The sequence below is a fragment of the Esox lucius genome, chromosome 17 (genome assembly GCF_011004845.1).
Source record: "Esox lucius isolate fEsoLuc1 chromosome 17, fEsoLuc1.pri, whole genome shotgun sequence".
Taxonomy (NCBI): Eukaryota; Metazoa; Chordata; class Actinopteri; order Esociformes; family Esocidae; genus Esox; species Esox lucius.
The window spans coordinates 29,766,846-29,783,467 of NC_047585.1; the positions used below are offsets into that span (position 1 = coordinate 29,766,846).

General features: G+C 41.4%; 1 protein-coding gene across 3 annotated transcripts in view; it reads right to left on the bottom strand.

Moving 5' to 3' along the window:
- Positions 1-1,570: 1,570 nt before the first annotated feature.
- Positions 1,571-16,622, bottom strand: part of slc4a8 (solute carrier family 4 member 8) — a 49,839-nt gene continuing 34,787 nt past the window's right edge. The window contains exons 13-24 of one of the 3 annotated variants that reach the window (XM_010881284.4): positions 16,484-16,617; positions 15,899-16,144; positions 15,603-15,708; positions 14,763-14,924; positions 14,366-14,479; positions 13,166-13,327; positions 12,589-12,909; positions 12,252-12,425; positions 11,903-12,037; positions 9,339-9,442; positions 8,493-8,598; positions 1,571-8,166 (exon numbers count right to left, since the gene is read on the bottom strand). In XM_010881284.4, coding sequence (XP_010879586.1) covers positions 8,161-8,166; positions 8,493-8,598; positions 9,339-9,442; positions 11,903-12,037; positions 12,252-12,425; positions 12,589-12,909; positions 13,166-13,327; positions 14,366-14,479; positions 14,763-14,924; positions 15,603-15,708; positions 15,899-16,144; positions 16,484-16,617 — 1,770 coding nt within the window. In that variant the 3' untranslated portion in view covers positions 1,571-8,160. The other 2 variants (XM_034287349.1, XM_029114160.2) reach the window with 2 other exon arrangements.

The following is a 16,622-nucleotide window of genomic DNA, read 5'->3' on the forward strand; positions in this document are numbered from 1 at the left end:
CAGTACGCTTGGGCCTGCCGAGTCTGTCCAGCTTCCTCCCCCACCATCGGATCCAACTCACCACCAGGTGGTGATCAGTTGACAGCTCCGCCCCTCTCTTCACCCGAGTGTCCAAGACATACGGCCGCAGGTCAGATGAGACGACAACAAAGTCGATCATCGACCTGCGGCCTAGGGTGTCCTGGTGCCACGTGCACTGATGGACACCCTTATGCTTGAACATGGTGTTCGTTATGGACAAACTGTGACTAGCACAGAAGTCCAATAACTGAACACCACTCGGGTTCAGATCAGGGGGGCCGTTCCTCCCAATCACGCCCCTCCAGGTGTCACTGTCGTTGCCCACGTGGGCGTTGAAGTCCCCCAGTAGAACAATAGAGTCCCCAGTCGGAGCACTTTCCAGCACCCCTCCCAGAGACTCCAAGAAGGTCGGGTACTCTGCACTGCGGTTCGGCCCGTAGGCACAAACAACAGTGAGAGACCTATCCCCGACCCGTAGGCGCAGGGAAACGACCCTCTCGTTCACCGGGGTAAACTCCAACACATGGCGGCAGAGCTGGGGAGCTATGAGCAAACCCACACCAGCCCGCCGCCTCTCACCATGGGCAACTCCAGAGTGGTGAAGAGTCCATCCTCTCTCAAGGAGTGTGGTTCCAGAGCCCAAGCCGTGCGTAGAGGTGATCCCGACTACCTCTAATCGGAACCTCTCAACCTCACGCACTAACTCAGGCTCCTTCCCCGCCAGCGAGGTGACATTCCACGTCCCTAGAGCCAGTTTCTGTGTCCAGAGATCGGGTTGTCTAGGCCCCTGCCTTCGACTGCCGCCCGATCCTCTTTGCACCGGCCCCTTATGGTCCCTCCTGTGGGTGGTGAGCCCACGGGAGGGCGGCCCCACGTCACCCGTTCGGGCTGAGCCCGGCCGGGCCCCATGGGGGAAGGCCCGGCCACCAGGCGCTCGCATTCGAGCCCCAACCCCGGGCCTGGCTCCGGGGTGGGGCCCCGGCTGCGCCATACCGGGCGACGTCACGGTACTCAAAATTTTATTCTTCATTAAGGGGTTTTGAACCGCTCTTAGTCTGACCCGTCGCCTAAGACCTGTTTGCCTTGGGAGACCCTACCAGGGGCATATAGCCCCAGACAACATAGCTCCTAGGGTCACTCGGGTACTCAAACCCCTCCACCACGTTAAGGTGGCAGTTCTTGGAGGGGAATCTGAATTCCATCTTTCACATTTGCCAATGAGGTGACATCAAATCTTGTGAATTTCTTTAGATTTTCTGCCTCCTATCAAAATCTAGTGGCACAACAACACACTTATTTTGAATTGTAGGGACAATGCCTTTTCAGACACTAAATGAAGGACACGTTTCATAGAACTAATATTGAACTATTACCCTCATAAAAGCACATCTAGATGCACAGACTTTGTGAGCTATCGCCATCTAGTGGCACAATTGTGTGTTGATGAAAAGGGACAATAACCTCCTTACACTAACGGAAAGAAATATAGAAAAACAACTCATACACTCCCAAAAGCACATATAAATGCAAGGAATACAAACCACAAACATACATTTAAAGATTTATGGTTTATTTTCCATGTTTCCAGAATCAAAAATTACATTACATATACAAAACATTTAAAATAATTTAGCTATGGATTATTCATTAAGCATTCAAGGCATCTTTCTCCAATATGGCTCTGTTACTAGGACTGAGGTTACTGCACTAAAAATACGCACACTTCTTCTTGAAAAGGTCTCTCAGGACTTTGTATAACTCTTTATATCTCTCACCCATGCTTTTCATCATCTCTCTCCTCAACCTAGTCCCTTAATTATGGACACACAACCAATAGCTGTGTTCATCAGAAAGACTCTTGTCTGTACACTTATTACACACATCTTTACAATACATGGAGGGGAGAAGAAGAGAGGAGGCGAGTTGGGGAAGGGGGAGAAAGGGAGGAGGGAACGTGGTGAGGAGAAGAAGGGTGGAGAAAAGTGGAGGAGGTAAAGTGGTGAGGAGAAGAGGGGTGGAGAAAAGTGGAGGAGGTAAAGTGGTGAGGAAAAGAGGATGAGGAGAGTAGGGGATGAGTATAGGAGCTAAGGACGGAAGGAAAAGAAAGGAAAAGATGAGTAAATGATGGGAGAAGAGGTATTAAGGGGGGGGGGGGCACTCCATCTCACCGGAGAGAAATAGTTTGGGGCTTGAGACGAGGGACAGGACACCGGAGAGAAATAGTTTGGGGCTTGAGACGAGGGACAGGACACCGGAGAGAAATAGTTTGGGGCTTGAGACGAGGGACAGGACACCGGAGAGAAATAGTTTGGGGCTTGAGACGAGGGACAGGACACCGGAGAGAAATAGTTTGGGGCTTGAGACGAGGGACAGGACACCGGAGAGAAATAGTTTGGGGCTTGAGACGAGGGACAGGACACCGGAGAGAAATAGTTTGGGGCTTGAGACGAGGGACAGGACACCGGAGAGAAATAGTTTGGGGCTTGAGACGAGGGACAGGACACCGGAGAATTGACAGCAATAGACAGGAGACATCACAAAGTACAGCCCAATAGAACAGCCAGGGCAGCAATGACATTAGACATTATTAGAATTGGAGAAAAAATATATCAATTATGAAAACAATCACAAACTAATGTCATTACATATTAATTTTTTTTCTTTTAGGATTGCTTTGCTAATTCTTTGCTTATTCTTCTGAGAACGGTAATTCATTGGGGTATAGTTTAGCTTAAATCCCATTTTGAGTTTGGTTTTATTTTCCAATGAGCACTTTCTCTAATAGTGTCTATGTCATTCCACCACATTAGCGCCCTCTATTTTCATCTAAACTACAACATTAAATGTAAATTGTATTCATGTTTTGATAGCATAAAAATAAATGTAATACATAATGAAAAAAAAGTTCCTTCAAAATGTATATAATTTTTATATCTATAAAGTACATTTCAATATTAAAAAAATCTGCTAGGGTGTTAAGTTAGGCTTCAACCACAAAACACCAGAAGATGGTTAAAATCATTAGAACCAGAATAAGTTCCCTGAAATAAGAGGACTATGTATACAAAGTATTATTTCTAAATAGTGAAACCAATATGTACAGAAATACCATCAAATAATAATGGACAGTCTATCATTTAAAAATTTTCATAAATAATAATTTTCTTTAAAATACTAACTTTTGAAGTACAGAGCCAAAATGGGTTCGGAGGGCACTGTTTTCTGGGGAAAATAAAAAATATTTGAAAGAAAAATAAGTTGAGAGGTTTAACATGCAGAATCAAAAACACCACAGTGTACAATACAAATGTTTATTTTGTAGTTACTGTTGAGTACAATGTTTTTTTGTACATTCTGTCCATTACTATTTCCATCATGTTTGGGAAAAGGTTATGTATTGTATAGGACCAAGTGTTTTCCATGTCTAGATTAGATGACTGGTGGCCTTCCCACTAGCTCAGAGGGCCCTCCATGGTCACGTGTTGCTAACGAAACGCAGAGAGTGACTTTCACAGAGTGGCAAAGGGATCAATAATCCCATCAACTGAGACACGCTTAAATAATGCAATTCATCTTCCACTTTCAAAGTATTGAAATAAGATGCAAACAAATGCTTGTGTCATATAATTGGGTACACCAATTAAGTAAAAAGAAAGTACATGATGTCTTATGGGTTTCCACTTTGCTTATGGAGGTTGCATTGTTGCACTTGCTGAAAGGGGCCAATGGAGCGTTTATTTAGTACTTTCACCCTCAAACATTTTCAATCTCTTAGCTTTGGGACACTGCTGGAGACGAGTGTTGAATGTGCAAATGTAGGGTGGAGGAAGGAAAGGAAATGTTTTAGCAAAGGATTCCCCTGAGATTAAGTAGACTGGTTTATCAATGACTATAGGGTCTATCAATGACATTAGTTGTCCTCAAAACTCACCAGTCCAGCAAGTGTGTTTGGGGTGTATTAAGTGGTAGTTAGATCTTCTGACATGTGGAGTGACGTCTTCTACAAAGGACACATCCATTCAGACAAATTTATTGGTGATTATTGGTCAGCATGTTTAAGTTTCTCACATGAATTATGTGAATCCATGTATTTAATGCACAGTCAAAAGGTGTGTATTGTTGTAGTAAGGCTCCAATGCTACTCCCATAACTCCTACTTATGTAACAGGGAGATGTGCAAACACTCAAGACCATACCCTTAATTAACAATAAGCAACACCCATGCCAACAGGCACGGCTGCACTCAACAGTTGTCTGTTAAACTTACATGCCCCAGACTTGTTCTTGACCATGTGAAAAACAGGTCACGTGATCAGGAAGAACTCTAGTGGAATTCTCCCACAAATCCCAAACCAACCCCAATGCTTTACATACTTACTCAGAGTGCCCTTCGTGGTGATGTGTTGCTGACAAAACTCAGAGGGTGACTTCTACAGAGTGGCTAGCTTTTCAAAAAAACACATCAGCTTTAGGACACACGACTTAAAATACGCAATTCCTAATCCACTTCTAAATAAATAAAACAACCACAAAATTCAAATGTAATCCCTCAAATTTTCTCAGAAATAAACCTATTGAACAACTAAGTGTCAAGTCTCTCAATAAGACAAACAAATCTGAGTGTAATATAATTAGGCACGCCTACCATTCTTTTGTGTGACATTGCGCAAGCTCAGAAATGATGCAGTATCTTATGGGGTTCCACTTTGCTCGATGAGGCTGCATTTGCTGTAAGGGGCAACTGGAGGCTGTAAGGGGCAATTTGCTCCCTTAGATTTGGGACACTTAAGCATATAGCAGAGGCCCTCGCAAACACGCAAATGGAGGGCAGAGGATAGGTTGGAGTCAGGAGGTGTTCATTTGGGATTGACCATGAACAATGCATCAAAGCTCTTGTTTCAACTGTACTATCACTAATGAGAAGTCAACTTCAGTCACAAAATCCACTCAGGGGAATCCCCAAAAAGCCCGGAAAGCCCCTCCACTAACTTTTTATACAGCAGCTTCCAATTTCAACAGCTATTTTAAGTCAGCTATATCAACAAAAGTAACATAGTATTATTCATATTATTGATGTCATTGGTTGAACTGATGCACAGTTTCTTCTAGCAGTATTACCACATCGTACATTGCTCAAAAACTAAGAACAATTTTATTTCCAAAGTTAAATATCTCTACATTACTGATACAATAATATACTTTAGAATCTAAAAACAAGTTGGTAAGACTACCAAGGTCCTAAAAAACACAGTTATGGTACAGTAAAGAAAAAGTTCTATAAACTCTTTTAACTTAATATAAGATAAATAGCGCCACTGAGATTAAGAACCTGGTTTGGGTTTGAAGGAACATTTTCATAGACACAGCACTTTTTTATCATTAGTTAGCTTCAGTTAGCTTCACCTTTCAACTAAGCTGTCGTCGCTACTCAACCTGTTCTCAGGGGAATATGTAACACATTATATGTAAATCTGTGATAGATAGAATTTGTAAGATATCTAACATTAAGGTACATTTCAATGCACTAACATAAACTTATTATATGTCACCAACTTGCTAAAAACTTTTAGATGAATGCTACTAAAATTAATAATTTGCAAATTGTGAAAAATGTATAATATTAAATGTATGGTTAGTGTAGGCTAATGGGTTAGTGTTAAGAATAGAAAACAAAGGACGTTAGGTTAGTGTTAAAGGGGAGGTTAATCAAATACACTTTTGGGTCCTTTATAACACACTCCTGTTCTCTTGACATCACCCCAGACAATTCTTGAGATCTGGAATTTTATATGAAAATGCTATATTTCAGAGATCGTAATTATTTTTGGCACAGACAAAAGGTTCGGAACCGTTTCCCACCACCTTTCCACGACAGAGTTCCTCCAGCCATTTGAGGTAAGTTAGGTGGCTAGCTAGCCAATTTCAATGTTCTGATACCTGTTGCAAATTAATCTACAGTGGCTAGAACATTGTGGAAAATGTTTTCTTTGCTACTGTAACTGTGAAACTGAGGTTTGTACCCTAATGTAACATAGCATATCTTACGAATTTGTCCGTCAAATATTTTGGTGAAACAATGGAATATTCCCCTGAGGACAGCCTTTCTTATTAAGAGTGTAGATATTGCTTGTCTCCCTCTGAGTCTAATTGGTTTCTAAATGTTTGTGTATGTTACACATGGCTAGTCTAATGCCAAACCTGTAACTGCAAAGTTGAACCATCAATCCCTGGATGATTCAGTGCCACGTGTTAATTTGTGCCTAATTTAAAACCAACCATTATCTTGGATATTCAAGAGGCTGTGGTGTAAAAAAGCTAGTGTAGTCATTCTTTTAATATTGACTTTTAGGTGCTCAGGTATACTTATCAATGCACAGCAAATTTTTTGTCAAAGCTCTCGATACAATCATTTTATAGTCATACAAACGTTTAATGTTTTGTGAAGTTTGTAATGCATTTTGTTATTACAACATGGTTAATGTGATGGTTTATTTAATATAAAACAGGAAAATATAATTATATTAATAAAATCTTTGACCAGTAGTCATAAAGGGAATGATGACAATGTTTGGGAGATGGAGGTAGTTGGATTAAATGAATCCTTAACTCACTTCTCAGCAATTTTACACAACGTGATTTATGTTAGCTGTGACCTAGCGTGCATGGAACAGGTCCGTTCTAAATGATATGCCATCATCCTATTTTGTTGCAGTTACAATATTTACACTGAATAAAAATATAAACACACCATGTATAGTGTTGGTCCCATGTTTCATTCACTAAAATAAAAGACCCCAGTCATACACACAAGTGGATTTCTCCAACTTGTTGCGCAAAAATTTGTTTAAATTACAGTTAGAGAGCATTTCTAATTTTCTAAGAAAATCCATCACCCTGACAGGTTTGACATATGTAGATGTTGTTAAAACCGCATGATCATCCCACAGATGCATCTTGTGCTGGGAATAATAAAACAGCTCTCTAAAATCTCGTCTGAGACCAGCCACCCAGACAGGTGAAGGTTTGGCTTTGCAAAGCTGAAGTATTTCTGCACGAACTGCCAGAAACCGACTCTGGGAAGCTCATCTGTATGCTGGTCTTCCTCACTGGGACCTGACTGCAGTTTGGTGTCTTAACTGATTTCAGTGGACAAAGGTCCACCTTCAATGGCCACTGGAACACTGAAGAAGTGTGTTCTTCATGTATGAATCCCGTTCAACAGTAACTAGTACTTTCCCTCAGTATACAGTTTTTGTTCATTTCTGTGGTTTTAAAACTAAAATTACATAGAATTTGATTAATTTCATTTGGGCAATTTTGTGTGGAAATCCTAATATTTTTGCTGAACTGCATGCCACAAACGTTATTGGGCTAGATTTTATGAAGGGGATTGTTTTTACCCCAGCATCTCCAACCAAAAACATCTTCTGCTTTTAAGAAACAGGACAGGATGTTTCTTAATTGCATTTTGGAATGTTGTGAAATCATAAAGCATGTACCGTTCCTGCTACTCAGAGAAGGAAAACTGCTATAAAGTAGGAACTCAGTACAGCTCAGATGTACGTCTGATTGACTAGTGGGGCAGATGTTAATGCTTTGAAAGCCTTTCTCATTACAACAATTTTGTACAAAAGAACCAACGGGACTTTAACAAGTGATAGGCAGGATATTGTGCCAGGAAGTGTTGATGATGCACAAAATGACCAGATTTCTTTTTCTTTTTTTTATCAATAAATGTTCCTCTTGGTATTAAATAAGTAATCTCCAATTTAATCAGCAGTTGTTAAGACTTCAACTGTTGTCCCAATCAGATGTAATTGTTTAAGGAAATTTAGCCAGATTATTTAATTTTTGCAACCAGTTAGTTACTAACTCAACAAAAGGCCCCTTGCTAAATCCTCCCTCCAAGTACATAGTACACCCCTCAGGTCTGTTCTCGAAGAAACGTTTCTGGATGGCTTGAGGGAATCTGTGTGCTATGTAGCTGTAGGAGAACAGCTAATAGGTGTGTGTGTGTGTGATGCAAAATAAGAAGTTGCCCATGACCTATGTCACTGCTTATTGAAGTGTAGGTCACAGCCTCTGCAGTCGTTATGCTCTTCTCTCTCTCACTGATCTATAAACTCCAGACCTTCCATCTCAATCCTTCAAAGACAAACACGCAGACAGGGAGAGAGGGAAGCAGGAAGGGAGAAAGAGAGACATGGTTAATAACATGCCATGGTGGGTGTGACACACCCCGCTTGTCTCAGTCCCTGTAAAGAAGCAGTGTCATTTAAAACTAATTCTGTCAAACGCTAGTAAAAGGAGGCAGTGAAGAGAGACAGCAACCCCAAATGGCTGAATGGAGACATGCAGCGTGCCAGTGCAGAGAGGTGGAAACATGAAGACAGGAAGAGAAGGACAGGAAGAGAAGGACAGGAAGAGAGGGACAGGAAGAGAGGGACAGGAAGAGAAGGACAGGGCCTTGCCTTCTTAGCGAGCCCAGTGCGACAGTCCTTTTGGTTGGTGCTGAGGGATTTCCACATAGTGGTTTTAGACATCTCATCCGATATGTTAATGTCAGAGGGGTCACACCTGGGGAGATATGGGTTAAAGGAAGGGGTCAGAGGGGTCACACCTGGGGAGATATGGGGAGATATAGGTTAAAGGAAGGGGTCAGAGGGGTCACACCTGGGGAGATATGGGTTAAAGGAAGGGGTCAGAGGGGTCACACCTGGGGAGATATGGGTTAAAGGAAGGGGTCAGAGGGGTCACACCTGGGGAGATATGGGTTAAAGGAAGGGGTCAGAGGGGTCACACCTGAGGAGATATGGGTTAAAGGAAGGGGTCAGAGGGGTCACACCTGGGGAGATATGGGTTAAAGGAAGGGGTCAGAGGGGTCACACCTGGGGAGATAGCATGGATGTGTGTGTGTGTTTAGGTACGTGTGCTTGTGTCCGTGCATGTGTGCGTAGGTCTATGCTTGTGTGTGCAAAAACGTAAACATATGTGTGTGTGTGTGTGTGTGTGTGTGTGTGTGTAGCTAACTGTGTGTGTGTGCCCACCCTCTGTGTGTGGACATGTACTACTATATCTGTGAGGTCTAGACGTCCTCACCACAATAGTAAACCATGGCAAATCAGGACTAGTGTGGTGATATTGCTGTTGTTTTAGGCTTGGTGTTAAGGTTAGGGTAATAATGAGGGTTAAGTGGTTTTTAAGGTCAGGGGTTAGAAAGGATTTTAAATGGAACTCAATTGTGATCCCAAAAAAAGTAGAGTAAAACAGGTGTGTGTGTGTATGTAAGTGTGGGTATGGATAACTGTGTGTGTTACCTGGGGTCATATGTTTTGGGACACTGTAGGAGCTTACTGCTCTCCATAGGGATGAGGACTGAGCTCCTATCCTCAACTGGGGTACACACAACCTCCTCATCCTGCTGCTCACACACACACACATACACACACACACAGAGACACACATACACACACACACACACACACACACACACAAGGTTAATCATAGTGTAAACCTATGGTCATCATAATTTAATCATGGTATCATAACTTAATCACCCTGTAAACCTAACATCCTCATAATTTAAGAATATTGTAAACCTACTGTGGAATCTGAGAATTAACAATTACAATATGTATGTTTCATTGGAAGTGAATGTGTCTAGATGAGAACAACAGAAACATCTCTGTTTAGATTATCTCTCTGTAGGTTGTGCTATAATGACCATAGGAATATTTACGATGGCCATATGGCATGGAGGTTGACTTCTAAAAACATGGTTTATTTTCCAATAAACGTGATACATTATTTGACCACTATACGAAACCGCATCATAATTTAACCATAGTGTAAACATACTGTCATCATAATTTAACCATACTGTAAACCTGCTGTCATCATAATTTAATCATACTGTAAACCTACTGTCATCATAATTTAATCATACTGTAAACCTGATGTCATCATAATTTAATCATACTGTAAACCTACTGTCATCATAATTTAATCATACTGTAAACCTACTGTCATCATAATTTAACCATAGTGTAAACATACTGTCATAATAATTTAACCAGTGTAAACCAACCATAATGCAACCGTAATCCTATTGTCATTCCACTCTCAACCTACTGTCATTCCATCATCCCACTGTATTCCTACTGTACTTCAACTGTAATTCTACTATCAAACTACTGTTATCCAACTGTAATCCTACTGTCATTTTACTTTCATCCTACTGTTATTCTACTGTCATCCTACGGTAATCTTATTGTCAGACCAGTAGCACTCACTTCAGTTGCCATGAAATGCTTTGAGCGGATAATTTTAACTCATCTCAAAAAACAAACCAAAGAACACATGGATACATTACAGTTTGCCTACAAGGAGAAAAGAGGTGTGGAAGATGCAGTAACAACCCTCCTGAATGGAATTTATAAACATCTTGAAACGCCTGCCTCTTATGTTCGCATCCTATTTGCAGACTTTTCCTCAGCTTTTAACACTGTTCAGTCACACATGTTATTAGAGAAGCTGACAGTTATGGGTGTGAACCTCAATCTGTTAAAGTGGATTCAGGACTTTTTAACAGGCAGACTACAATTTGTGAGAGCGGGTCATAGCCAATCAAAAATCATCATGACCAACACAGGAGTGCCACAAGGATGTGTTTTATCACCCTTGTTATTTATTTTATATACTAATGACTGTGTCAGCCATCATTCAAAATGTTCACTGATTAAGTTTGCAGACGATGCTGCCTTGGTTGGGTTTTTAACCAATAATGAACAGGATTACAGAACTGAGGTTGACCACTTTTATGAATGGTGTAGTGAAAACTCGTTAATTTTAAACTTTTCAAAAACAAAAGAAATGGTGATCGACTTTAGGAAAAGGCCCCCTCCATTGCAACCAGCTACTATTCAAGATACAGTTATTGAGATTGTCGAGGAGTACAAGTATTTGGGTACTATTATTGACCATAAACTCACCTGGTCAGCCAACACACTTGCAAGATATTCAAAAGCACAGCAACGGCTCTTTTTTTTAAGGAAATTGCGCAGTTTTAATGCAGAGACTAGTACCCTGACATTGTTTTATTTGACTTTCATTCAGAGTGTGGTGACTTTTGCCATTCAGTGCTGGGGGGGAGGTCTTTCTATCCAGAACAGGAACATGCTGGACAAGGTGACAAAAATGGGTAGGAAAATTACTGGATCAGATGCTAAAAGCATCACAAATCTTACTGACCAGTATACCCTCAAATTGGCACTGAGGATACTGGAGGATCCATTGCACCCACTTTGCACAGAATTTTACATCCTCCCCTCCGGACGTAGATTTAGAATGCCCCAAATAAAAACTAAACGATATATATCATCATTTGTGCCGAGGAGCATTCAATTACTAAACAGATCATCTATGGGCACATAGATATCTTTTAATTGTGTTTATTTATTGAAATATATATTTTTATTGATTCCTTAAGCTTTTGAACATTTCATATGCGTATTATTGAATATTGAATATATATCTATTTATTGATTCTTTTAAGTTGTTGAACTAATAACTAAATGTCTCTACCTTTGCTGTGTTTACTGTTGTTGTACATGTCATGTTCTCTGTGTCCTCCATGTTCATAGTGCTGTTGGATGTTTTTTAGGGGGTTCTCATTGATCATTGATCATTGACTTTTCAGTAGTTTTTGTCTTATTGTTGTTCTATGTTTGCTGTGTTTATGTTAGGCTCCCATGAGTGTAAAACAAATTCCCCCCACGGGGCAATAAAAGGTTTTCATTTCATTTCATTTTCATTTCATTTCATTCATTTCATTTCATTTTCATTTCATTTCATTTCATCCAACTGTAATTAGGTGAAGTACCTCAATGTCAGTATTCTTGGAGGCGTCATGCAGCTGTTTCTTCTTACTCTCAGGCATGATGTCATCCAGGTAACTCAGCTCCCTTTTCGTAAAGCACAGATCCAACAGCTTTCGGATGAACACTAGAGCCAGCACCTACGCAACACGCAAACACACCAATGAGCCAGCTTCATATGTCCCTGCTAAGACATCATACTAGTGGACCGTCTGGACAGTCCTACACAAGGGTTTCCTGTGTTCCACATTCAACACAACAACATTACAAACAGCTCTCAGCCATTTACACAGAACTACACACAGACAATCCCCCTCCGGCTCAGTGGGACCACCCAGAACAAACGTGTGTTACCATCATGGGGAAGACAATGGCAGCCTTGGAGGTCTTGATGATCCAGAGCAGGGCCAGGCAGGTGAGCTGAGTGAGGGTGAACAGGTGCACCTTCCTCAGGGGAACGTGTCTCAGATAAATGAAGTCTGGCTGGTGCTTGGCTGGCATACCGAACAACTTCAGACGGTCAAAGAACTGAGAGAGGAGCATAGATAGCATTGGAAGTGTGAGATACTGCAATGGTTTAAGGTAGAATTGACACCAGGATCTGGGTTACAATTAGGATTTGGAGTTAGTGTTGGTTTAAGGGTAAAGGGTAGCTTTTGGGAAAGGAAAAGAGGACGTTTAAAGATATTACCTGTATCCCCCTCAAAGAGGAGGCTCCCATGTAGAGAAAAACTCCGTACAGGACAGGCATGGGAATGAACTGCAGTACCCCCGTCATGAACACAGACAGGCCCATCAGCAGGAAGATGACCAGGCCTGTGAGTCTCTGCTCCCGGATGCCCAGGAAGCGGGGCTGTTCCCCGGGGGCCGAGCTCTCTGACTCCAGCTTCAGGCTGTTGACGTGGGAGATGGAGAGCACGGTGGCTGCCACGAACCAGGGCAGGCCCATGATGGAGCACACAGCCAGCATCACGCCCACCATTAGCAGGTCCAGGTGGTACCCACAGCCCTTCTGGAAAGGGCACACAGTCAAATACATAGTGGGAAAATAATCGCACAGATTAACTAACAAACATATAGTAAACGCACACATACAGACAACCCTGAATATTACATTTACAATTCAGGCTTTAAACTCAAACTCTGACCTTTCAGAACAAAGCAGTAGCAAGTTTTTCTGATTTACTATTGGGACATGGCAACAGTGAGTACAGGACAGTCCAGTCATTAGTATAATAGCATTCAGTACAGACTTGTTCTCCTCTCACCAGGAGTTTGTGCTCCTTGCGGTTGATGATGACAGCAGTAATTTGTTGATCCATGAAGATGAGGATGGTGCAGAGCAGAGCAGGGATGGCGGCAGCCAAGACAGTCCACCAGGGGTTTCTACCTATAGGGTTAATCAACCAGCCACGGTCATCCCTGGTGGGCTAGTTAGGAGAACAGAACAAATGAGTCAGCATGTTACAGAATGGTTCTTACCTACGTAGCACATAGAATGTTTCTTAACTACGTAGCACAGAGAATGTTTCTTAATTATCTAGCACAGAGAATGTTTCTTAAATACATAGCACACAGAATGTTTATTAATTATATAGCACAGAGAATGTTTCTTAACTACGTAGCATATAGAATGTTTCTTAATTATCTAGTACAGAGAATGTTTCTTAACTACATAGCACATAGAATGTTTCTTAACTACGTAGCACAGAGAATGTTTCTTAATTATCTAGCACAGAGAATGTTTCTTAAATACATAGCACACAGAATGTTTCTTAATTATCTAGTACAGAGAATGTTTCTTAACTACATAGCACATAGAATGTTTCTTAATTATCTAGTACTGAGAATGTTTCTTAATTATCTAGTACAGAGAATGTTTCTTAACTACATAGCACATATAATGTTTCTTAATTATCTAGTACAGAGAATGTTTCTTAATTATCTAGCACAGAGAATGTTTCTTAACTATGTAGCATATAGAATGTTTCTTAATTATCTAGTACAGAGAATGTTTCTTAACTACGTAGCACATATAATGTTTCTTAATTATCTAGTACAGATAATGTTTATTAATTAATCTGGCACAGAGAATGTTTCTTAACTACATAGCACGTAGAATGTTTCTTAATGATCTAGTACAGAGAATGTTTCTTAACTACGTAGCATATAGAATGTTTCTTAATTATCTAGTACAGAGAATGTTTCTTAACTACGTAGCACATATAATGTTTCTTAATTATCTAGTACTGAGAATGTTTATTAATTAATCTAGCACAGAGAATGTTTCTTAACTACATAGCACATAGAATGTTTCTTAATTATCTAGTACAGATAATGTTTATTAATTAATCTAGCACAGAGAATGTTTCTTAACTACATAGCACATAGAATGTTTCTTAATGATCTAGTACAGAGAATGTTTCTTAACCACCTAGCACATAGAAACAGTGATATTTCCATCCTACCTTAAACTCACTGGGCACCTGGAGCTTCTGTGTTGGGATTCCAATCAGAAAGTCAATGAGGACCATAAGTACAATTGTGATGAAGACCGCAAAGTCACTGATCATTGACCGCACCTAAACAAAGCAGGGAAGGGTTGTCGATGACCAAACAGCTCATTTTTTCCCTCTGCACCACAGAAAAACACGTAGAAAGTGTAGCATTTAATACATCTTTAAAACTATCAAAATATTTTCACTGAAAACATTGGCCAAATAGCATTCTTAAACTCCACATTGATCTATCCACACCACGGGGGCAAAATGGGCTGAAATCCAGAACATTTGCTGTTTTTGAAGTGGAAGATTGATTCCCTGAGTGAGGCCCTGTATACATTTAAACTGTGTGGTAATGTCTTACCCTGGTGGGGAAATAGCGGCTGGTCTTACACTCTTTAAGGAAGGCTGACATGAAGACAGTGGCAAAGAAGAGGATGGTGGACCAGAAGAGAACGTCAGGGGTGTAGGGGCCGTGGTGTCCACATGCAGTACCCACAAAGTGGCCCTGGAGACCTATGCACTCCTGTAGAGCAGCAAACACAAAGAAACAAACCATGTCAAGCTGTTTGCTGGGGCTTTGGGAGACGTTTTAAACCAGGAATAAGCATGCTTCACATGGACCTAAAAGTGTCTCACGTTTACATGAATGACCCTTTCTGGGGCAGGGTAAGGGCCATTTTACACCAAGTAATCAATGTGAAATGCAGAAGAATTAAGTTATGTATGTTTTTCACTGGTGTAGCCGCAGAATTTTCTGAAATATTTATTTTAAATTTTTTGGGATGAATCCCACAGAGACTTAACTAATCGAGCACAACATTTGTTGTCAAATATATTTCATGGTCAACTTTATCATCATTGTCAATTGGTTGTTGTAACCCTATGCCAAACTTTGGCAGCGGGTCGGTAACAGCATCTGATTACTAACTGAAAGGCCGCTACATCCAGTGACCTAACCAGCAAGTGAAAAATCTGTCATTCTGTCCCAGAGAAAGGCAGTTAAACCTAATTGTTCCCAGGTTGTTGCTGAAGATGAGAATGTGTTCTCACTATTACAGGGGTTTGTCATATATAGACACACTTTCTATATGAAATGTGTGACCTGCACACATAAAAGGCCAAGCAGATCTAGATGACTTTGCAGTAGTCCCCTCTGGTGTCTTACCTTGTGGTTTGCGTGGGTGTGTGTCAGCTGAATTACCTTGACAGTAAGGTTGGTCCACGGCACAGCAGAAGCAGTGATGTTTCTTTGACTCCATAGCTCCAGGGTTTTATTACTGGGATTGTCAGGCTCTGCACATCGACAGCTAAAAAGAGAGAAAGACTCGATTTATTTCACCTAAAAACCCGGCAACATAATATTTTCTCGCACACAGGATGACACATTGAATATAATTGACGTCCACTCTCTATGTGATCGCAATATTAAAAAAACAAAGAAATAAAAAAAAGAATGGTATGGTGCAGGGGAAAAAAGAACAGCAGAACGGTTCTTACAATGCCAGTGTGAGTCTGTCCAGGCTGCTGTGGGTGTTGATGGGGTAGAGCTCCCCCAGGTGGATCAGCTTCTCCAGGGCCTCGTAGATGAAGATGATGCAGATGAGCGAAGCGAAGGCCTCCTCGGTGAAGCGCGTGATGTAGCAGACCAGGGAACTGGCGTCCGTGGCAACCAGGACCAGACATAGGAAGGCTGTCCACAGGCCGATGCATGTCCTCAGAGACAGATAGGACAGGTCGTAGTCCCTAGGGGGGAGGAGGAGCATAACGGCCAGAGGAAGAAGGGGTTGGGAGTAATAGATAGGGCCCTGAATGAGGTTAAGCACTAAGGCACTACAGGGTGTGGCATTTGGGCCCATGCAAGCAGGCTCACTTTTGCCTGGATCCAGTTTTTAAACGTGACATATTGGAAATACACCGACGTGCCTAATTGCTGTCATTCATTGGTTACCAACACAATTAGAGCAGTAAAAAGTGATGTCATGTCACACCCGTAGTGTATGGTCAGATATACCACAGCTTTCAACCAATCAGCGTTCAGGATTCAAATCACCCCGTATGTAATAAAATAAATGAGGCACTAACTTGCAGAACTTGAAGAGGATCTTTTCAAAGACGAGGACAGGGCCTGTGCTGCCCAGGATGGTGAGAGGCTGACCAGCAAACAGAGAGTAGGCCACTCCTGTCATGGACGCTCCCAGCAGAGATTCAATGGCACTCTGGC